The sequence below is a fragment of the Canis aureus genome, chromosome 5 (genome assembly GCF_053574225.1).
Source record: "Canis aureus isolate CA01 chromosome 5, VMU_Caureus_v.1.0, whole genome shotgun sequence".
NCBI classification, from domain to species: Eukaryota; Metazoa; Chordata; class Mammalia; order Carnivora; family Canidae; genus Canis; species Canis aureus.
The window spans coordinates 72,320,592-72,344,647 of NC_135615.1; the positions used below are offsets into that span (position 1 = coordinate 72,320,592).

Sequence of the window (24,056 nt, forward strand, 5' to 3'; positions counted from 1 at the left end):
GCAAAATGAACAGTCAACAAAACTAAAAGATAACCTACAGCATTCAGGAATTCTCCAGTCTTACTTGGTGAAACTGGTTCGATTGTACTGGGAGAATTCTTAGCCATTTTCAACTGCATTTTGAAAAATAGAAAAAGTACCCTTTGTGAGACAACTTTTATCATCTTCTCCAGTTCCAGAAACTAAACAAAGTTGGATAATATACCATGAATTCTGAATATAAAAACAAGTTTAAGTTATTAAGACAATACTACCCTTCTTAATTAGAATTGCAATTGCTATTGGTAAAAACCAGGCATATAATTTTTAAAAATATTATAATCACTCATTAAATCATTATGACTACTCATATAAATATTAACCTGTATAAGCTAAAGATTAAGTAAAGAATTTTTAGATATCTGCTTAAGGTAACTTTAAAAATATTCCATCACACAGATTCATTTAGTCAAAGGTAGGATTTCTACAATAGGTAATGACAACAATACAGAAAGAGCAGCCTCTGAAAGGTATCTCCGAATTCTTCTAATTGTGACTACCTTACAAAACAACATGTTAAAAGTTTGATGCTACTCATAAAGATGAGTCGTCAACGATTTTTCTAAAATTGAAATGAAATCATTAATATGTGATAGTTTGCACTCTCTGACTTAGAGGCCTTCTTAGTTTATTATATAACTGTGGTAAACCATTCCAGACATTTCTAAGTTGTGCAAATGTTCAAATAAAGTTAAAAAAAAATGTTTATCCTGTTCCTGTTTTGACCTTACTAAATTTAGTAAACTCTCTGGTCCTTGGAGGCACAGTTTGAACATAAAGTTCTGCTGGCTTATGGTCAATTTGTAAACACACATTAGCCAGAAGGAGGCAGTTCTCAAGAGCTCAGTCATCTAATGGTAGCTCTAAATGGCTCCTCTAATTTGACTGGGTAGCCCACATGACTTAAAAAAACAAGTGTTTGATTATGAATGCCTTAAAGTTGCAATGAACTGGTGAGGAACCAAAGCTAAATTTCAGCTCTAAACTTCCTTATTTTACTTATATACAGAACATTAATATACAGTAACACCTCTTTCATTCATTCTCACAAGTGGTCACATGGACAAAGTACTCACTCCTTCTCCTGTGGGAAGCTGCCCATTGATGTTAAGTGTTCGGAATGGGGAGTGAGTGGATAAGCGTTTATCCCACTCACTAGGCCGTGGTTCTGGTACAGATTCCATGAAGTTCTTTTTCAGCTCACTGATGCTGGCATGATGCTTTTTTATCTCTTCTTGACTTTTGTCTAAATCCTATAGTTGAAAGGACAAAAATGCAGAATAATAAATACTCAGAGAAAAAACACATCAAGAGAAGGCCACCAGACTATGGGCACTGGTAGAAAACACACCACATCCAGGGCAGATGTTACTAATCCATAAATTGCATTCAAATTTTAAATATACGACATGGCATATTTGCTTTTCTTTTCTTTTCTTTTCTTTTTTTCTTTCTTTTCTTTTCTTTTCTTTCTTTTCTTTTTTAATGAAGTGCTTTTCTTGGAAGCAGTGAGGCATCTAACCCCACAGCCCTTAGTGGTTATGTAACCCATCAACCTCACTCCCTAATTTTCCAACTTTTCTTCTCATTATGACAGTGCTAGATCTCAAACTCCTCATCCCAAGAGGGTAATCTCACAGCTCAATTAGTCTCAGCTTAATATGAACTGATTGAGGCTCAGCTCAGGCAGGATGGAGACAGCAATAGATAAGGAGCAACTGTTCAACAAAGGACGTGATAAAAGATGCAACTGCCACCACTGGCTGCTTTGCTTTGGTGAGTTGCAATCATACAGCATCTCTCTATTTCTACTTGGAGATAGTTTTGCTTCCCTATTATTAGGTGGCTATTACTGGTTTTGATAAACAGGAATAGCCCTTTCTTGTTGTAAGAATTTATTACTAGAATTCCTGGCTCAAGCCTTGAGAGCAAATTGTTACTACCTATGAAAAATGACTCCGATATGCAATATAATGTTTTTTTTTTTCCTTTACCAATACTACTAATGCAAACTAAAAGCCTTATGCCTTCTGGGACTTCTAGGTAGCTCTCAGGTGGTTAAGTGTCTGCCTTGGGCTCAGGTCACGAGATCCCAGGGTCCTAGATCCAGCTAGCATTGAGCCCTGAGGCTCCCCGCTCAGTGTGGGTCTGCCTCTCCCTCTCCCTCTATGCTCAATCTCTTTCAAGTAAATAAATAAAATCTTTAAAAACAAATAAAAGCCTTATGCCTTCCAACAGCTTCTGACAGCTTTACTTCATCCCTTAGTATAATTCAAAATAGGGATCTTCTTCCAGTAACTTTCAATGGATTGGAAGCGATTTAACAAGAATTCATCACTTTATATATCTCTTGGACAATTTATAATTTCAACTGTTCCAGCGGATTTGGATACTGGACAACTAGGTTCAAGCTCTTAAACGGGATATTCCAGGGAGAAAGGATCAAAACTAAGGTTAATAAAGCTAGAAATAATATTCAGGTTTATATAACAGTAGACATATAAAACTTTCAAAAGGTAGATCTGGCCAGAAATAAATAGGAAATACAATTTAAAGACAAAAACTGAAATGTTCTTTGTCCAACATACTTCTCCAAAAAAGCTCAGAATATCTGTGCTTGAAATCAAAATATGTGGGAGCCTGTCACTTGATGACTGCTAAAAATTCTGTGTTTATTATATATCATGGCAGCTCTGTATCCAAGAAAAGCACAATATTAAACATATCTTTTAATATGCTGTGTAAATTTTGGGATTAGTCTTTCTTTTCTTTTCTTTCTCTGTGGGAAACCACCACATTTTGGGAAAAAAAAAACCTGGAACTCATTTAAATAAAAATTTGTTTGAAAAATTTTTCTGGAGCAAAGTATGCTTCAAGTAAATAAAATTTTTTTTCAAAATCAATGTCAAAGGGAAATGGCATAGGAAAAAGTATTAGTGAGACACATGACATAATTTTGATTCTGGAAATATTCATTCAGAAAATTCATTTATTAGTCCATTATTTTTATTTTTACAAGACTAAACCATGTATATTTGCTTTGAGATCAAAGAAAAAACTAACCCAAAAAGGGCAATCCTGTAGCTTCCACATAAAAGTATCTCTTGCTTGTTGGGGTGAAATGTGAGTATAGCCCATGAATATGGGCTTTACCATGGGGAAACAACAGTGTGCACTTTTATTCTAGCTGAAAGCAAGAAAAGCATGTTTATTAGCTTTAAAAAAGCGTGAACAAGCTTGGTAAAAGACTCAGTGTAAGCTGAACAACTGAGACCCACAAGGCATGTAAGGCTCCACGACCCAGCTCCTAATTGGAAATTAAATCTGTTTGGTCCAAGAACAATTTAACACATTTGGGAGAGTTACAAATATGAATGGTGCAAAACAAAAATGAACAAGAGATGCTATGGCAAATCCATAACTCTCTGGGTTAGCCTCTTAATATGAGAGTAGTAATTTGTTACTTTTCTGGCCTAGCTTTTGATTGGCTTGGAACCTGAGAAAATAAACATTTCAATAAAATCAATAGCTTCTGAAGGAGCTTTCTCCATCCTTCTTAGCTGGCTCTGTTAGAAACCTGTGGGGGCACAGAGTAAAATTAAGATCTCAAAGGGACCTGTTCCAAATAGAATTTGTCATAGACACTTGCTACAGGTTCTCTCTGGGAGATGGAGGAGGAGGCGGTAGATCTAAAAATGAACTCGACCTTATTTGGCCAGAACAAAGCATTAGTGGGGGTGGGGTAGGAGAGATACTTTAAAAAAAAAAAAAAAAAAACCCGCTAGAGTGACAGATAATTTGGGAGAACATCCTTTGAGGGGGAAGAGGGGAGAATTTTTTTTTTTTTTTTTTTTTTTTTTTTTTTTTTTTTACCATAACTAGAGAATGATGGCTAGCCAAATTACTTTGGCTGTTTTTAGGGTAGATACTTTTTAATGTTTATCATCTTATAATTTTAGCAGCAGCCAAACCAAACCATTAAATATAAAATGTTCTCAAAATGTAGTTAGTAGTTTTAATTTTCAAGCACACACTTATTTAGAAATCTCCTCTTGTGGCTATCAGTGAAATGCTGGGAGAAAAAACACATCACACACAGGGACTCTGTGAGTCTCAGAAGCCATAACACACCTCATTGAACAAATGACAAATATATGATTGGTACTGCAGGTTCCAGTCAAGAGGAAGCACTAAAGATGGACCAGTGAAGAAAAAGGCATGTTTGGGTTTGGGAGATGTTACATTGCCAAGGAAGACATCAACTGACATCCATAATTCTTCTGAATACCAGAAGCAGAATCATTTATGTCTAGTTTCAGTTATGGGCTAAAGCAGAGATCTAGTTGCTGAGTTTGAAATATCCTAGAGTCCAGCCTTAAAAAATCCTCATGTTGGGACACCTGGGTGGCTCAGCGGTTGAGTGTCTGCCTTTAGCTTAGGACGTGATCCCAGGGTCCGGGGATCAAGTCCCATATCGGGATTCCTGCAAGGAGCCTGCTTCCCCCTCTGTCTATGTCTCTGCCTCTCTCTCATGAATAAATAAAATCTAAAAACAAAACAAAACAAAAAAACAACCAAAAACCCTCATGTTGTGTGAGGTAACTGTATATAAGGCATTTGGTATTGTGCCCATTGCACAGTATATGATTCATAAAGGCTGGCCATAAATTCTGTTACTTTTATTAAAGTACCTTATGTATAGCAAGCATTCAGAATATGTGTTTTTTTTTTCAAAATATGTGTTTTGACAAAAAATAAGACAAGGTTAAGTAACCATTAGAGGCGATTATATTAAACCAGAGATCTACCTAAAAGTTTCTTCAAATTTCCAGTTTAATAATATTTAGCACATTTCTTATATGTTCATCTTTCAGGTCTCAGCTAATATGCTATCTCTCCAGAAAGAATTTCCCTGTCCATCTTATTCAGAATAGATCTTTCTTAAAGCACAGCATACAGTTTATTTCCTTCTTACCTTCTAAAAGAACCTGAAATCATTTATTGCTATTTGTTTTTTTCTCCTCCCTACTTTTACACATTGTTAAGTTTCCTGAAGGCAAAAACAATGTTTATCATCTTCCTCTACATTTATATTTCCTTCAAATTTTAGTTAAATCCCCAGAATCAGAGTTATACTCATTTCTTTTGGCTCTGTCTTGAGCAAAAGTAAGATAATTTGGTCAACTTTTATATAAGAGTCTTTGTGAGGGGGATCCCTGGGTGGCGCAGCGGTTTAGCGCCTGCCTTTGGCCCAGGGCGCCATCCTGGAGACCCAGGATCGAATCCCATGTCGGGCTCCCGGTGCATGGAGCCTGCTTCTCCCTCTGCCTATGTCTCTGCCTCTCTCTCTCTCTCTCTCTCTCTCTCTCTCTCTGTGTGTGTGTGACTATCATAAATAAATAAAAATTTAAAAAATTAAAGAAAAAAGAGTCTTTGTGAGGTGTAAACTAATGTAGCCTCAGTGTTTTCCACACAGATAACTCCGTGTTCTTCATTTTTTTTCCTTATAGAGTTCCCCGAGTCTTCTAATTAGTTTTATATTTCCCCATCCAATGTGGAGCTCCAAACTAGATAAGTATACTAATATAAGCCTGGTAAAATTCTCATCACTGTTGAGTAGTGAGAAAATGACCTCACAATTCCAATAGTAGACAGTATGTTGCTATTTCTGAATGGAATAAGTATAGTTTAATAGAGGTAGATAGACCTTAACTGAAATCCTAGCTTTACTAATTTACTGGCTTTGTGACCAAAAGGAAATTAATTTTCTCTAAGGCTCAATTTTCTTGTCTTTAAAATAATAATCTTATGCCCACAGACCTATTTTCGTATTAAACTATCTTATATCATATTAACTACTGATTAAATATCAGGTCGCCTCTTTCCTTCCTGTATCTTTTTTTTTTCCTGACCATCCTGTCATTTTCTAGTATCCCCAATATTTTAAGTCCATTTTGATTGTGATCATTTCTCCTACTTTTCCACACTTTATCAGTTCAAAAGATGAAAAAAATGGTACAAATTTGATGCTTGGGACATATAATAGGAGTTTATACTCTTGGAAAATTCACGGATTTTAAACAGTGATGTAGAATTTTCTCCAAGTGATAAACAATGGAACCACAAAAGGCAGGGGATAGTTCCAATCATATATTTTTTAGATAAGTATGACAGATGGAAACTAAAGAGTCAGAAGGAGAGATGGTTGCGTATCTTCATATTTACCAACATGCAAAAGCATTTTGAACCTAAAATTCTCTCATGCAATGGCATGCAAAACCAAACGCAGCATAAAGAAAGGGCAATCAGCAAAGAATGCAGAAGGTTATAGGCAACCAACTGAAATAAGCTTCAAGTTCATACAAACCTCCAACATTAAATTGCTATGTCTGATATAAATGTTTTCACCATCTAGTCTCTCTCTCTTTTTCTGTGAAAATGAAAGAGGGAAAAACAGAAAAGCATAAAAAATTAAAATGTTGTTCTTGCGGGAAAAAACTGCAAATTGGCAAACTAAAAAAATTAAATGTCCACAGCGCAGCATATGCCAACATGAAATGGTCACAAAACTACAAGGACACACACAAAACACATTACCACTAGAAAACGGATGACCCTGTTTATGAATGATGGAGGAAAGTGATGATCTTATTTAAATAGACAGTGCTCCCGGCTTCATTGGCTTCTTTACGTAATAAGCTATCTTATTTCATTTTTGAAATTGAGCTGTTTGGGGGTTACCTTAAAATACAATACTTTAAGAAGCTTTGAAATTCCATGTTTCATGGCACAGAGAAGTGCTTTAAAACATTTACCTTTTTGAAACATATTTCATACTTAGTAATAACACAGTAGGTGTATCTCTAATACCTTTCATAAGAAAGATCTAAGGTATGGTACGTTATACATGAGTAGAGTCAACATTCTCTTCAGTAAGAACTGATATAGCCCACTCTACAGTTGGGAAGAACAGGCACAGAGCAACAAAACACATAGTTATGAACAATACCAGGAGTTGCTGCTATGATGGTTTCCATAGTAAGTATTTTTCAAATATTGTCAGTGATTCCAAGAATATTGTGCCACTGAAATATTTCTTATAAAGTTTAAATATGAAGGATTGGTTTGGTCTTCACCAATTTCATTGTGTTTGAAAAGATATTTTCCTACTGGGAAGTTTATTTTAATGAAAACTTTCAACAAATAGTATAGGATTATAATTTCTTTTGGTATACATATGCAAATATATATATACAGAAATATATATCTATTATTTGAAAGTAATTTCTGATTAAGAGAAATCAATGAAAAGAATGGATCACTGTCTTTTTAATGCACTGTTGAAGTCAGCATGGGTGACAGTAATGTGGTTTTGTGAAAGTGAAAAATGGCTGACCTTCCTCATTCTTATCAGATCTTCAGTTTTTTCTGCAAGCTTCTGTTTTGCCATTATTTAAAAAAAAAAAAAAGAAAAATGATAAAATATTGGCTCATTGAACCTTTATTTTATAATATTTTTTAAGGAAAGGGAATTGGGGAGAAGAAAAAATTGAGAGGGAGGAGAAAAGGAACAAGTGGCCTGTTGGCACAAACCTGTGTTTGGTCACCATTTGAGGTAGGTACTGTGACCTCGATGTGGGTTTTTTCCACCTACATTTAAGAAATAGAGTGGCAAAAACATTTTAGATTAGTAGATTTCTATGAATAGTATTATTTCCAAGTAAGCCACATCTTTAAGCTGGCAAAATGAGCTGATATGTAATCAACATGATGCAGTCTTAGGGGGGTATTACAGGAAAGGACGTTACTCTCAACAGTAATCTGTTAGTTCACCATCGTATTTTCAAGGCTGAAGAGGTAATATAGACAGCCAAATTATTATAAAAGAAAATTAAGATAATTATTCTACTGATGAAGAAAACATATTTATACTTATTCATAAAAAAGTACTTATACAAAGAATAATTTGGGCTTAAATAAGGCATGTGTTTTTGCTTTGGCTTTTTTTATGATCTGGAAGTACTTTAACATTTAAAAACAAATTTACAAATGAAGATATCAAGGTATGACATACATGACAGAAACAAAATCTTTACAGTTAAAGCACAGATATAATAAACCACATATGACATAAAGCAGGTAAATACAAAAAAAATTTGTTAGTTGATCAATATATTTAAGGAGGCAATTTAACTCTTGAGTTTATTAGACAACAAAACATCAAAATAAACTCAATCCAAATTGTTACTGATGCATGCAATTACTTCCAAGGCTGATTTATAAATAAGCACACATAGGGCTCAGCTGCAACATTCAACACTCTGTCATCTCCTCTCCAGGGAGCTGGAGCCCATGTGTTTGGTGGATGAACAAGATTTGTCCTTAATAGTAGGAAGAGAAAAACTAAGGCCTCCTGTCTAGCTTCAAAATACCTTTAGTAATAGTCATTTTATATACCCAAAATAGAGTAAGTATAAATTTAAAAAACCCAAACAGACCATTAAGAGGAAGCATTTTAGAGTCAGCAATGCCTAAAGCAGTAGGTATTTCAAAATTAGAAAACTTTTGATTAAGGATCAAATCAACCACTTTGTATCATTAACTTCTTTATAGAACCTAACCAATCTGTGGTTTTGACACATTCTTTTTAATCACACTTGGCAGCATTACCTTGGAGTACAATATCACTGCGCTGTTTTCCCCAGGACAGAATGTAGAGAACATAACACCAAACTTTGCAATACTGTTAAATCATAAGCACATCCAGCGATAGTACTTTTAACAACCAGGATAACTGACAATTTGGGTCATTTCCTCTATGAATCCTGTTAACATTAGCTGTGTGGTCATTAGCAAGTTATTTCACCTCTCTGAGTTTAAGTTAGTTATTGATAAAGTGAAGATAATATATCCATAGAGTTGTGAATGTTTAGCAAATGGTAGTTTAAAATAATTACTTGTTTCAGTGAATAATGACCTTTTGCTTTTTTCTATCAGCAAGAAATTGAGAGCCTCTAATTCAGTCTAAGAGTGGAGGTCAAGTAGTAAAAGTAGTCATGCCTCTTCAGAGAACATTAAATGAGATAATGGTGTACACAGGGGAAGAATATTATTCCACACCTGCAAAACAGGTCTTGTTAAATGACTCAAGATGTCAAAAAGCTACCTCTATCTGGCACCAAATTCATGTTAGATAATGAAATTTACAAAGTTACAAGGTTATTTTATTACTACTCTTGCTTTATATAATACCTATTGCTTCAGGTAAATTCCATAATTATTTTCTATTGCTACAAATAAAATCAACTCAGAGTCACCCTTAATTCTGTCACTACTATTACAGTAATGGAAGGTTTTCAGAGGTAGTTTTCAGGCTGATCTCTACACGAGTATCTCAAAACATATACTTACACAGAATTAACCGGCAAGGAAACCACCTACTGGCACTTAAATGGGAAGCACATACCAGGAAGTGATCTCTTCATTCTGCCAAGGTCCCAAGAGCAACAGGAACTTATTCTTGAAGACACCTGTGTCTGACTTATAGGCTACAAATATGCTAGCAGAACACCAAAGAAATCTTAGCCACTTAAAAAAGATTCCTTTGACAACTCCAGTAATCCAACACTTTCTAGTTAATACAGCAAATAGAGGGATAGCCAAAAGTGCTAGAGGAGATACCCTAACATTAAAAACTGAGGTAGTCAACCTTAAAAAGGCGCTGTTGATACTGAAGCTGACGGCCAATGTCATGCACATCTGCCTAGGTAAAAAAAAAATTTTTAAAGGACAAATATCCACCATTTGTTCAATTTTTTTCTCTCTTTGGACTCAAGCTGGCCTCAAAGGACAGTAAAAATGGCATGTCATGTTGAACAGTTTTTTTTTTTTAAAATATAGTCAAAACAGCCAAATTGGCCACTGCTCTACAGATAAACTAGATATTGAACCGGGTCCAAAAGAATAGGATTAATCCATGTGGCAAGGTGAGAGCACTTACTAAGGTCTTACATCATTTAAAAAAATTTTTTTTCCAGTTTTAAATTTCTTAGCAGACATATAAAAATATAATTTTTCTTTTAAAAACTGCCTCTATTAACTCCTGCTGTCAACAGTGATACTTATATTTATGTCAGTAAATCTGAACACCTCAACTCCATCACTGCTTAAATTTGTTTAAAAAGCTTATCAACATATAAAAGATCAGTCCTGTTACTGTTAGTCCTGGGAAATCTGCTAATTGGTGATTTTTTTCAACAAGGTCAGGGACTGTGGATATAATCAACTTAGAATTGTAAGCAACTCAGTGGCATAAAATCTCCTACATAAGGATTTTCCCCTTTTTGTAAACAATTTGAGTTGAACAACCACATCAATGTGTCTTATGTAATACTAACTGGGATATTCTCTGGGTATGTTGCAAGTATACTCATCTTAGGAAATCAAATTATATTTTAATCCTATTAGCAGAGCTTAGTCTTAAAAAAAAAGATTCCTTCTGGATGAGTCCAAATTATTTTTAAAAGCAGATGATCACAGTGCTGATGTGCTTTACCTTTTTATAAAAAGATGTAAGTTAGGTAATAGTTTAGGTAGGCCACCTGAAAACCTGGATGACTTAGTCTTCATGACATAATTCTATAAAAGTATTTTGTAGGTTCATGGGGTTATTCATAGTCTTTCTTTTAGAAAGAGTGAAGAATAAATAACTTTGTTAGAATTCTACAAGAATCAATGCTTTGAAAACCTTCCTGGCCAAGGAGTTAATATATCTAAATCGGAAAGTGAACTAGCCAGATATGTAGACTTATAGCATACCTTCCACACTTCTGTGGGCTCTGGCTCAGCTTGGTCAGGTGGCCCTTCTTCCTTTTTCTCTTCATCCTTCACTGTTTCCTTCTGTGCTTTAGAAACGACTGTTTTTTTGACAGGTGCACCTGGAACGGTGCCTTCTGCATCCTGACTCTGAGCAATGGCTGGTGCGGAGGTGGGTCGAGGACTTCGGTCTGAATCAACAGCTGCTGCTACGTGAGAAAGGGAAAAGAATAAGTGAAGGTAAGAGCCACTGTACTACTTCAAAATCATCAGGTAAAATAGTTGTGAATCCAGGACACAGTGTCCAGTGGGCTATCATACAGAAGATGAAAAAAAAATCATTAGTGCTCTGCCAGGTAATTCATGGCAATAAAAAAAGCTACAAAGAAAAGCTGAACTGTGCTATCATGTTCCAGAAGTGGGCAGAAGGGATCAAAATAAGAATAGAAATTAAAAACTCTTTTCTTTAAAAAGTTAGCAAGATTGTTCAACTTCATACTCTGTTTCAAGAACTTCCAATGTTGTCTATAAAGAAAAATACAGAGGTTAGTTAAGTCTGATTTCTTTCATGAAGCCATATTGAAATATAGATCCATTTATTTATAGGTGATTTTAGGATCCTAAAAAATATGTTCTAGGGAGAAAGGATCAAGTCTGACTTCTTCTGTGAAGCCTGCTTATAGTGATTACAAAATAACTTGATAAATTGGTCTTCTGGTAAGATATGCACTCTTCTGATGCTTGTTAAAGGGCAAATCTTTGAACCAGTTATTTTCCTTTTTAATAAGTCATTTGATTAAAATAATATGAATTCATAACCATGGCCTTTAGTCCCAAAAAAAAAAAAAAAAAAAAACCTTCTGAGTTCTGTCCTACCATCTCTCAGAATCTTATCAATTTGTATTACAGTTCCTCTTCTCTAATGTATCTAGGGCAGTGGTTCTCAATCAGGGGTTATTTGGGAATGTCTGGAGACATTTTTGATTGTCACAGCTGGGAAGAGAAGTAGGAGGTACTGACATCTACTGTATACAGGCCAAGGATGCTGAGATTAAGAAACCCTGACTTAGGGAAAAGGCTCTCTACAGACTGTTTTAGAGATAATATGCAATATAGGTTTATGACAAAAGTTTAATCTTTTCAGAGTTAATAGTTGTTTTGGCTTGGACTATTAGGCATCTAAGTTTCATTTTGCTTACTTCAAAACCACCTATTCATACTCTTTATGCCTTATCTTCATCCTTTCAGGGATTAAAAAAAACCTACACATACTTTGTAGTAAAACCTTACTTATCTGGCAGTGCCTAGGAATGCTGTATGTCTCCACATGATTTATTTATTTTTACATAGTTTCCACACTGCGCGTGGAGTCCAACTCAGGGCTTGAACTCATGACCTTGAGGTCAAGACCTGAGCTGAGCTCTAGTCCAATGCTTAACCAACTGAGCCACCCATGTACCCCTCCAAGTAATTTAATATTTCTGATAACAGATCATTATCCTTTCATCTAGGAATTTTTAAATTTTTAATTATTTTGCATGGAAATCCTTAGAATTTTTAGTATATGCTTTCCTGCTTTCTTAAACTGAGTATACTGAATTTACCTTTTTTTAAAAAAAGATTTTTTTTTTTGAGAGAGAGAGAGAGAACATGCCAAAGCAGGAGGAGGGGCAGAGGGAGAAGGAGAGAAAGAATCTCAAGCAGAATCCATGTGGAGTGTGGAGCCAACTTGGTACTCCATTTCATAACTCTGAAATCATGACCTGAGCCAAAATTAATACTCTGACACTTAATTAACTGAGCCACCCCAATGCCCCGAATTTAATTTATCTTGACACATTTTGATGTATAAGGAGTAAATACTAGCTAAAACAAAGGAATTCCATTCATCAAAACACATAAAAATTTGGAATTTACAACTTCTTCATACATAAAACTTCAAGAAAAAAATGCTTGTGACTCTGTAGTGATCTCCAGTGAAAGAAAGCATACTTAGGAAAAACAGCAGAAACACAAGAATCATCTATCTTCCCATGAAAACTCTGGCCTCTTACAAGTCCTTGATACTCATGGGTGCTCTAAGCTACTCAATGCAAGAATGGCAGATGGCAGACCAAATCTAACAACACAGGGGAATGTGACAAAATATTTTGCTCACAGTTGTGTTAAACTATCATTATACATGTGTATTCACACCTCCTCTCAAAGAATTAATTCAACTCTGCCTGGCATCATAGAAACATAGCCCATGCTTCACCATGTGTTATTTTGCCACTTGCATTTGGTTTTAATCCAATACTAATACTGCAGAGCCAAATGATTTATGCCTTCAGTAGTATTCCTAGCCCTGGCAATCTGCACTGTCTGTGGAAAAGTAGGTATAAGTGTGGAAACTGGCAGTTAGAAACGGAGGCATAAAGTTTCATCATTTGTAAAATGTAGAAGATATTAACTCTATAGAATAGTTAGGGAAGCATATTCAATGGATATAAAAATACTTCATAAACACTAAATATTAGTAACTTTTAATGTCATACCTCTAAGTCCTCATACTTTTTTTGTCATGGGTCAGTATCATTTCAACAGTATGTTGGGAAAAAATTAACTATGCACACACTGATACGCAATTCAAGTGAAAGATTTTACCTGGAAGCCCTGGAGAGAAGCAAATTTCTTTCCTTTTTCTTTTTAAAAAGATTTTATTTATTTATTTGAGAGAGAGAGAAAGTGTGCACACAGAGGGAGAAGCAGACTCCTCATTGAGCAGAGAGCCCAATGTGGGGCTCAATGCCAGGACCCAGAGATCATGACCTGAGCTGAAGGCAGTTGCTGAACTGACTCAGTCACCCAGGTATCCCGTCCTTTTCTCAATAAGAAGATTACAAAGTACAGATCATAATAGAGAATCATGGCAGTGACTCTGGTTGTTGTTTTTTAAACATCTTTATTGAGATTTAATTCACATACCATATAATTCACTCATTTAGATTGTATGAGCCAATGTTTTTCAGTATATTTATTGGATGTAGTGATTGCTTTTTAAGATGTCTTGGCTCTTTAATTTTGTGAATTTGTTAGCTATTTTAATATTTAGGTGCATATACAGAGAATGATTAACTTTAAAACTTCGATTATTTCCCATTTCTGAATGTCTAGACAAAGAAGTGTTGTGATAATCTTCTGGACCCATTAATTCCAGTATTATATTGCTCTTGTCTAAAAACAACAGAAACTTTGAGACAGTTACATATTACGGCAGTGAGGAGTAAAACAACCATCATATTAAGTAAAAGGAGACTTAAATTTTAGGTCCTGTTACTTACTAGCACAATTTCTGCTAGTATGGTACAGGTACAATAGGTATATCAATGGTTCTACTACCAGAGGGCCCACATGAATTGTTGCAGATTTTGAAAAACAAACAAAAAAAACCCAGCTGATACTCAGGTCCACCACAGACAGATGAAGTATCTAAAAGTGAAGCTTGGATACTTGTTTTGTTTTAAAGTTCTGAAGATGATATGGGTGTACTCCCTTAGCAAGAATCACTGCAACTACTACTCACCGAGTGGATGAACAAATTGTGTGACCCTAACAAGTTATATAGTTTGTGCCCCAGTCTCCTCATGATTAAACCAAGAATTTCTTTTATTTATTTACTTTTTTTAAAAGTATTTATTTGAGAGAGAGAGAGAGAGAGACAGATGGCAACAGACAGCATAAGTGGGGAGGAGAGGGAGAAGCAGGCTCCCCACTGAGAAGGGTGCCTGATTTGGGACTTGATCTCATGACCCTGGAATCATGACCTGAGCCAAAGGTAGATGCTTAACCGACTGAGCCACCCAGGTGCCCGCCCCTAAACCAAGAATTCCTTTTTTTTTTTTAAACCAAGAATTCCTAAATGCTTCTTATTCTTTAGGTTGTTGGTACTAAATAGGAATATATGGAAATGATTTGAAATGCAAAAAGTGCAACAAAAATATAAGCTGAAAAATTTTTGTCATCATTATTAGCTATCCTTGTGACTTACTACTCTAGCGTATAAACTGGGATCTGAACCAGTTTTAGCTTCTCAGCTGGTGAAGCAGATGCTCTGAGCACCAGATAGAACTGAAAACGGAGGAGTGTTCATTTGAATCATTAAAGTGAGGGCCTTTGTAAAACAATTCTTGTAAAAGTTTCCCTAACGTGCCATCTCTAGCTTAGAGACATATATATGTGTGTATGTATGTGTGTGTGTGTGTGTATATATATATATATACACACATATGTGTATATACATATACACACACATCTGGGGGGGTCTAATAGGGAAAAGTCTCTCTTTTTTTAAGATATTATTTACTTTTTCATGAGAGACAGAGAGAGAGAGAGAGAGAGAGAGAGGCAGAGACACAGGCAAAGGGAGAAGCAGGCTCTATGCAGGGAGCCTGACGTGGGACTCGATCCCAGGTCTCCAAGATCACGCCCTGGGCTGAAGGTGGTGCTAAACCGCTGAGCCACCCGGGCTGCCCAGCAAAGTCTCTCTCTTAAGATGAATAGAGAAGGATCTAGGAAAAGGAAGGAAAAACAGTTTCCATATACCTGTTTCTAATTCTTGTACTGAGAAGACAGCACACAGAAAAGGAAGACATTTGGAAACAAAACTAAAGACAAAATTAGTCCTATTCAGTTTAGAGGCTTAAGAGTACCCACATGTAAAATATTTAGAACAGTGCCTGCATATACTAAGTGCTCAATGAATATTAATATTTTTTATTCTGGGATCCCTGGGTGGCTCAGCAGTTTAGCGCCTGCCTTCAGCCCAGGGCATGATCCTGGAGACCCGGGATCGAGTCCCACATTGGGCAACCAGCATGGAGCCTGCTTCTCCCTCTGCCTGTGTCTCTGCCTCACTCTCTTATCTATGTCTCTTATGAGTAAATGAATAAAATCTTAAAAAAAATTTTTTTTTATTCTTCCTCTTCTTGGAAAAAAAAAGTCATCATGGTGAAGAGTAAAAAACATGAGTCTGGGAGAACAGTCCTAGACTCCACTTCTAGTTTTGTTGCTATGTGACCTTAGGAAAGCCACTTAAATTCTAAGATTAGGTTATAAGAAGTAATAAACAGCAAGGGGATCCACTTCGAGAAATGAAAAACAATAGTTCAGTGAAAGTAGAAAGAAAATAATGGAGATATTAGCTGGTATAAATTAAATATATATAATATGAAAAAAACCCAAAAGTTGGTTTTTTGAAGCAATTAATAAAATTAATAGATTTGTAACAAGAAAAAAAAAGGAGCACAGCTTACCAAAATCAGGAACATAAAAGGGGACACTGCTATAGCTCATAGAGATATTAAAAAAGATACCCAACTTTATGTAAATAAATTTAAAAATTAGGTGGATATGCACCTCGGTGGTGCAGCCAGTTAAGCATCTGACTCTTGGTTTCAGCTTGGGTTGTGAGATGGAGCCCAAGTCAGCTCTGATGTAGAGTCTGCTTAGGACTCTCTCTCCCTCTGCCCCTCCCCCTGCACTTGCTCTCTAAAATAAATAGGTAGATCTTTAAAAAAATTTTAGATGGAAGAGAAATTTCCTGGAAAAACACAATAACCAAAATCGAAATAAGAACTTGAACACTGTAATAGCCCTTTATCTAATAAAGACACTGAATCTAAAAATAAGGAACTCTCCCACGAAAAAGATCCCTAGGTGCAGTTATAGAAGTTAAAGGTTTGGGTTCTACCCTCAGATAGACCTTGTTCCAAGCTCAACCCCTGCATTTAGGATCTGTCTTCTGGGGCAAGTTACTCAATCTCTGTGCCTCAGCTTTCTCATTTATAAAATGGGCACGGTAATAATATAATAATACCTCAGAGAGTTTTCATGAGGAATAAATCAGATGATATATATATGGTACTTAGCACAATGGCTGACATTTAGTAAGTCACACCAAAACATTAGCTATCATTAAACTATTGTTAATATTCTGGCCACAGCATTGTTATTTTATTTTGTATCATACAGAATTATGCTGCCATACTTTGGTTCCATTATGGGAGCATATATATGAGAGACATCTTGCTCAGTTTAAGAGGAATCAGAATCTGAGTCAGCCACACTTGGAAAAGAGATTACCCAAGGAGTAAGACTTTTGTGCTTCCATACAAGCCATGCTTCTTTCTCATGTTTCTCTGCTGTCCTGAGTTCGAAGGGGCTGCTTTAATAGTAACAGTACAAGACAGATTACGGGCTTTGTCTTATTCAATCATGAAGACACTAGGAATTTGGCTCAAAGATTAAATAACTTTTTTTAAGATTGGATAGCTGATAAGTGGATTGGAGAACAGGTTGGTTTAACTCCAAAACCCATGTTCTTTCAGATATTTATTCACTTATTCCTTTGTTCAACAATGTTCTTTACCTTTTCCTACATGTCAGATATTGTTCTAGTCACTGGAGATACAGCTGTAAACATACAAACTTGGTCTCTGCCCTCATACGGCTTACTGTCTATGGGTAAACAGATACCAAACAAAACAGTTTCAGACAGCAATAAGTACTATGAAGAAAATAAAATGGACAAAGAGTGTCTGGGGATGCGGGGGGCCAGGTAGCTGTTTGTGATTGAGTGGTCTATATCTAAATTTAGAAGGTCCCTCAAGGGGGGAATCCCTGGGTGGCTCAGCGGTTTGGCACCTGCCTTCAGCCCAGGGCGTGATCCTGGAGTCCCAGGATCGAGTCCCACATCAGGCTCCCTGCATGGAGCCTGCTTCTCCTTCCGCTTCTCTCTCTGTCTCTCTCATGAATAAATAAAATCTTTAAAAAAAAAGAAGGTCCTTCAAGGAGCTTTGTTTGAAATGAGACCTGAGTTATGAGAAGGAGTCAGCCATCCCAAAATCCAGGGAAAGAACATTCTCAAAGAGGGAGTAGCAAGGACGATGACCTAGAGGTGGAATGAGTTCGGCATGGGTCTAAATCAGTGTCATCCCGTAGACCTTTGTGTTCTGATGGAAATCTGGTGATATCCAGTTTAGTAGCCTGTGGCCACATGTGGCCAAATATGAACTTGAAGTGTGGCTATGTAACTAAGGGACTGAATTTTAATTCAATTTAAATTTTAAAAGCCATATGTGGTGGGTAGCTCCCATATTGGGCAGCACAGATCTAGATCCTAGTGAATGAGCAGAAAGGAGTAAAAAAAAAAAAAAGTAAAAAAAAATAATAATAATAATAAGTGAGGTCAGAGAAGTAGGAGGGGCCAGATTGTGTAAGGCCTTGCAGGCCATCTAAAGAATCTAGATCCTATTGTGGTTGCAGTGGGAAGCTGTTAGAGGGATTGATATTATCTGATTTCCATTTTTATTTTTTATTTATTTATTTTTTAAAGATTTATTTATTTATTCATGAGAGACACAGAGAGGCCAAGACATAGGCAGAGGGAGAAGCAGACTCCCCACAGGGAGCCTGATGTGGCACTCGATCCTGGATCCTGGGATCACGCCCTGTGTCAAAGACAGTGGCTGGGTCACCCAGGTGTCCCTGATTTCCATTTTTAAAAGACCACTCTGACTATTGGGTCAAAGGGGGAGTAAAGCAGAAGCATGGTGAAGGCTGTTGCTGGATCTGGGTGAATGGTGATGACAGCTGGGACTTGAGTATTGGCAATGAAGACAGAGAAAAGTGGTCAGAGATACACTTGGAGGTAGGCTAGACAAAATTACTGATTAATTTAAGCATTAGAAATGGTAAGGGAAAAAAAATCAAGGTTTAATCCTAGGCTTGATGGGAAAGTCAGAGAAAAGCACAGCTGGGGACGTGGAAAATCAAAACTTGTTTCGGACAAGGTAAATTTTAGATATGATCACTTGATCCTCATGTCTACCACTATTATGTAACATCATCAGGCATCTCCTTCCTTATCCAGTAAAGTGTCTTACTTTCAGTTTACCTTGGGTTTGGGTAGCTATTTTTTTTTTTTTTTATTGTTTTTACTGCCAATCTTCAGTGAGAACCTGAGGTTGGAAAGTTTAAGTGACTTGTTCAATCTCACAGAGAATAAACTGCAAAGCTAGACCTATTTTTGTCTGATACCATATCCCATGGCATTTTCCACTAAATAGAAATTCTTCATTATTTAGATATTATACCTGATGTATCCTTTCTTTCTAATAGCAAAAATAACCAAAGATTCAAGTGTTAATGAGCTTTGGTATCTTGAACAAATTAGAAAGCTTTACCTACCTATAGAGAGATCTGTATTGCTTTCAGAAATCACATCCTGACTCTCAATTTTTTTTAGTTTTGTTTCCAAATGTCTTCTTTTCTCTGTGTGCTGTCTTCTCAGTATGAAAATTAGAAACAAGTGTATGGAAATTGTTTTTCCCTCCTTTTCCTAGATCCTTCTCGATTCATCTTAAGAGAGAGACTTTTCCCTGTTAGGCCCCCCTCTTTTTTTTTTTTTTTAAAGATTTTATTTATTTATGAGAGAGGGAGACAGAGACAGAGACATAACCAGGCTCCACACAGAGAGCCTGATGTGGGACTTGATCCCGAGTCTCCAGGATTACAACCTGGGCCAAAGGAAGCACTAAACCGCTGAGGCACCTGGGTTGCCCCCACCTCTTTATATATATATGCCTCTAAGCTAGAGATGGCATATTAGGGAAACTTACAGGGATTGTTTTATAGAGCTGGGCCCTGGTGAGACCCTAATAAATATAATCAACACTACTCTATTTGTTTACTGCCTTCTGAAATTTTATTTATTAGCCATTTTTTTTTACGTGGCATAAAGAAATGAATATGGCTTATTACTTCGTTTCAGGAATACTCTCAAATCCTTGAGACTAGGAAAAATTCTGAAAGATCTTCTGTTGGTATACAGAAGATGTTGGTATATGATTGTGTATACAATCATAAAACTTATCTATTTATTCCCTATTTTATTTAAACAAAATTTAGAGACTCCAATAATACTATTGCTTTTTCTGTCTCTAATTGCCACAGGTCAAATGATCTAAACTTTTTTTTTAAAGATTTTATTCATTTATTCATGAGAGACAGAGAGAGAGAGGCAGAGACACAGGCAGAGGGAGAAGCAGGCTCCATGCAGGGAGCCTGTCGTGGGACTCAATTCCAGGTTCCAGGTCTCCAGGATCCCGCGCTGGGCTGAAGGCAGTGCTAAACCGCTAAGCCACCCAGGCTGCCCTGATCTAAACTTTTTAAATGAATGCTCTAGAGAGTCAGACCCCTTCTCCTCTTTCCTACTTGAAAAAAACAACTATTTAAATCAAGAGTAATTTTTCATTCAGTATACAACATAAGGTTTTCATGCTATGTCAGAGATTTTGAATTCAAATTCTAACAGTGTTCACCCACTACTACCTAGCAGCAGAACCTTATCTAGTTACTACTCTCTCTGAAATTCAGTTCTACTTTTCATAAGATGATTCTACTGAAACAGACAATTAGTAAGACCCATTTCATTTACCACTGAGATTCTTTAATTTGGCTCCCATGTAGACAACTGAACTTCTTTTATCTCTCCCTAATGAGTTAGAATCACAAGAAATCATTAATATTCAATACAAACCTCCATCAAGGCTCCGGGATGCCCGTTTGCTTGCTGTACGCTCGAAGTGTGGGGCAGGCCTGTCAATCAGAGCACTAGCTTGCCTGGTCTGAGCCTGAGTCCGGCCACTGTATCGAAATTTGGATCCCAGTGCAAGAAATTTGCTTTTAGGAAGGGTATCTGTTGATGTCAGTCTAGGGAGAAGAAAACATAATTATATATATTATTTTACTCTATTGAGAGTGTGAGATTAAAGACAAAAATCATGAATTAGTCTCATAGTTTCCTTATAGTTACTAAGACAACATTCCAATTAAGCAATCATTATTTTAATTCTACGTCATTTCCCAAAACAACATGTATAATATAATTGTGATCTATATTAATAATATCATCATATATCCCTATAGATAGGGCCTTATGGTCATCAAAATGCTTTTATAGCACTGTAATATATTCATTACATCCATGTAATATGTTCATCATTTCATAGATATAAGAAACTGAGCTTCCAAAAATAAGATACCGCTTTAAGATCACACAGCTGGTAAGAGGTTGGGCAATAACAGGATCCAAGCCCAGAGCACTTCTTCTACTCTATTAAGATAATAATTTTGTCCAAAGCACTCCAAACTTAACTAGTACCTGTTAACCTATTTAATAGGTCATTTGGTGTATTTACCGCAGTTAGGAACCCCATCTTCTTTTTGGGCTATACTCTATAATCTCTTCCTCCAAGGCATTTATTGCACTAACCTGAAACAATCTATGTGCTGGTCTCCATTACAAGGCTATGGGCTCTCTACGGGTAAAGGATAAAGACTATGATTTATTTACCTCTGTTTTCACTTCTGGCATAGTGACTAGCATGAATTTACCACTCAATAAATGTTTGCTGAATAAATACATAAACTGCTACATCAAATACTTTCAAAAAGAGAGCACTTTTCCCCTTTGGGATAGTTTATTTTAATTCAGCAAATATTTACTTTCTTTTGAGTGATGAAGCGCCACATGTTAATGTATTCTCTTATTTTGATAAAACATTTAAACAAACTGTCCTACAATAAATACCTTGGCTGTGGTTGAAATCTATACCACAGATATTAAACATTCAAAAAACTCTATCTCATCCATACCCTTTTACTTTTCTTAAGTCATCTCTACACCCAACATAGGGCTCACACTCACAACTCTGAGACCCAGAGTCACACATTCTACCAACTGAGCCAGCCAGGCATCCCCCGCTTTTACTTTTTTTAAAGATTTATTTATTTATTTATTTGAGAGAGAAAGTGCATAAGCAAGCCTGAGTAGGGGAGAGGGGTAGAGGAAGAAAATCTTGAGAACACCCCCTGCTGAGAATGGAGCCCACCATATGGCTCATTCCCAAAACCTATGAGATCATGACCTGAGCCAAAATCAAGAGTTGGACACTCAACCAACTGAGCCCCCCAGGTGCTCCACCCCTTTTTTAAAACTCTATTTTCTTGGTTTGATTTTATTATTTTTCTTTAAAAATTTTATTTATTTGAGAGAGAGAATGCATGAGAGCACAAGTGGAGAGGGAGAAGTAGGCTGCACATCGAGCAGGAAGCCCAATGCAGGGCTCGATTTCATGACCCTCTGATCATGACCTGAGTGAAACCAAGAGTCGGACACTTAACCAACTGAGCCACCCAGGTAACCCCTCTTGGTTTGATTTTAAAGAAGAGGACAATAAATAAGAAATATCTCAATGCCAATAATTAAGATTCCTTAATTGGTTATGAAGTGTACCTTCATGTTTATCCTGAAATGAAAATTAAAATGTTCTTTTCCCTGACTTGTCTTCATGTCTACTCTGCTATACTGCTAAGTATGATATGAAAATACAAACAGAAGTAAAGGGCATCAGGGGCACCTGGAGAGCTCAGTTGGTTAAGCATCTGCCTTCAGCTCGGGCCATGATCCCAGGGTCTTGAGACCGAGTCCCACATCAGGCTCCCTGTTATGCGAGGAGCCTGCTTCTCTCTCTCCCTCTGCCTGCTGCTCCCCCTGCTTGTTCTCTCTATCTCTCTTTCTCTGTCAAATAAATAAATAAAATCTTTAAAAAAAAGAATTAAAGGATATCATAGTTATCTCTCTTGAGAGCTATTCATAAAGAGCCAAGTTTGGGGCATCTGTGTGACTCAGTGGTTGAGCATCTGCCTTTGGCTCAGGTTGTGATCCCAAGATCCTGGGATTGAGTCCTGCCTATGTCTCTGCCTCTCTTTTTGTGTCTCTCATGAATAAATAAATAAAAATCTTAAAAAAAAAAAAAAGGCCAAGTTTTATTACAATGACATGACATAAGATCTGGGATTTGCTTCAAAATACTCTGGGAAGGGGGCAGCCGAGTGGCTCAGCGGTTTAACGCCGCCTTCAGCCTGATCCCGAAGACCCGGGATCGAGTCTGACATCGGGCTCCCTGCACAGAGCCTGCTTCTCCCTCTGCCTGTGTCTCTGCCTCTCTCTCTGTCTGTCTCTCTCATGAATAAATAAATAAAATCTTTAAAAAACAATACTCTGGGAGGGAGTAAGAAGGAATGGGTAAGGATATAGATGAAACAAGATTGGCCTTTGGGTGATAATATTGATGCTGGGTGACAGATACAAGAGTAGGTACAAGGATAGTTCATTATACCACTTTTTTTTACTATTACCATGGATGCATTTTACAATAATAAAATTTTCTTCCGAAGACAAGCTGACAGCAACTAGCTTGCTCTCCTCTCAGTTCAGGTGATTATTTGTCTAAAGTCTGTCTTCTCTGCTAGATTGATTGCTCTCTCAGAACAAGGACTAGAACTATCTTGTGGTATACTCTCGGTGCCTACTAGAGTGCCTACACAAAGGGTAAGCACAAAGAAAACATTTGGTAAATGAATACAAGGGGTTAACAATGTGGTCTTTCAAAAAGCAGAGCAGATGAAACTTTCTCTTATCTTCTGATTATCTGATACAACTGGGCTTCAAAGAGGGTTCTAGGTGCCTATTTTCTGGAGTTGATTAGAGCCAAGATTATGGATCAACTTCCTACCTGTCATGTTCTAATAGTCCCACAGAAAGCAGTTAAGCACTGCTTAAAGAAATTCCATGTGGAGGTAAATCAGGGTTAAAAATTAGTCACAGACCAATTTTAGTTCCAGTTAGGATGATTACAGAGCCCCTAGTAAACACAGATTTCTTTTCCTCCCTTCTATTTTCCTTTACCACACACAGAAAGGTGCTCTGGGAATGCTGAAGCATATTTTTCAACCCAAGGGAGGAGAACTGGATTTATTTTGTCTTGCTTAAGATGATCTCACCTGAGCTAAATAAAAGAATCCCAGCCATACAAAGAAGGGAATTTCAATAGCAGGTTTAAAATAGAAACATGCATAAATAATTTATCCTTGAAAAATACTTAAGCGAGAACAATACCTAAAAAACGTGTGATGCTCTACACAAACTTTCCATAATTTCTTAGCTGCTCGGTAACTGGGAAGTTTGAATCCAATGGTACTCTCATATTGTTCTTGCTATAAAAACAGGAATGAACATGAAACATGATTAGTTGACAGAAGTGATGCAGTACCAGAGGAATATGATGTTACAGAAGAGTACATTGTGAATAAAAAAA

At 36.6% G+C, this 24,056-nt stretch overlaps 1 protein-coding gene across 39 annotated transcripts in view; it reads right to left on the reverse strand.

Annotated features, from left to right (window-relative positions):
• The window catches only part of EPB41 (erythrocyte membrane protein band 4.1), a 197,835-nt gene that overhangs the window by 38,710 nt on the left and 135,069 nt on the right, over positions 1-24,056 (reverse strand). For 15 of the 39 annotated variants that reach the window (XR_013380436.1, XR_013380434.1, XR_013380442.1 and 12 more), the window contains 8 exons: positions 23,858-23,955; positions 20,435-20,607; positions 10,858-11,063; positions 7,633-7,689; positions 7,436-7,477; positions 6,407-6,469; positions 1,116-1,292; positions 39-113 (listed from right to left, as the gene is read on the reverse strand). Coding sequence is in view for 28 of the 39 variants with exons in the window: in XM_077898847.1 (XP_077754973.1) it covers positions 39-113; positions 1,116-1,292; positions 6,407-6,469; positions 7,436-7,477; positions 7,633-7,689; positions 10,858-11,063; positions 20,435-20,607; positions 23,858-23,955 (891 nt within the window). In the remaining 11 variants the exon portion in view is untranslated. The remainder of the gene's footprint in view (positions 1-38; positions 114-1,115; positions 1,293-6,406; positions 6,470-7,435; positions 7,478-7,632; positions 7,690-10,857; positions 11,064-20,434; positions 20,608-23,857; positions 23,956-24,056) is intronic. The other 24 variants (XR_013380438.1, XR_013380437.1, XR_013380445.1 and 21 more) reach the window with 10 other exon arrangements.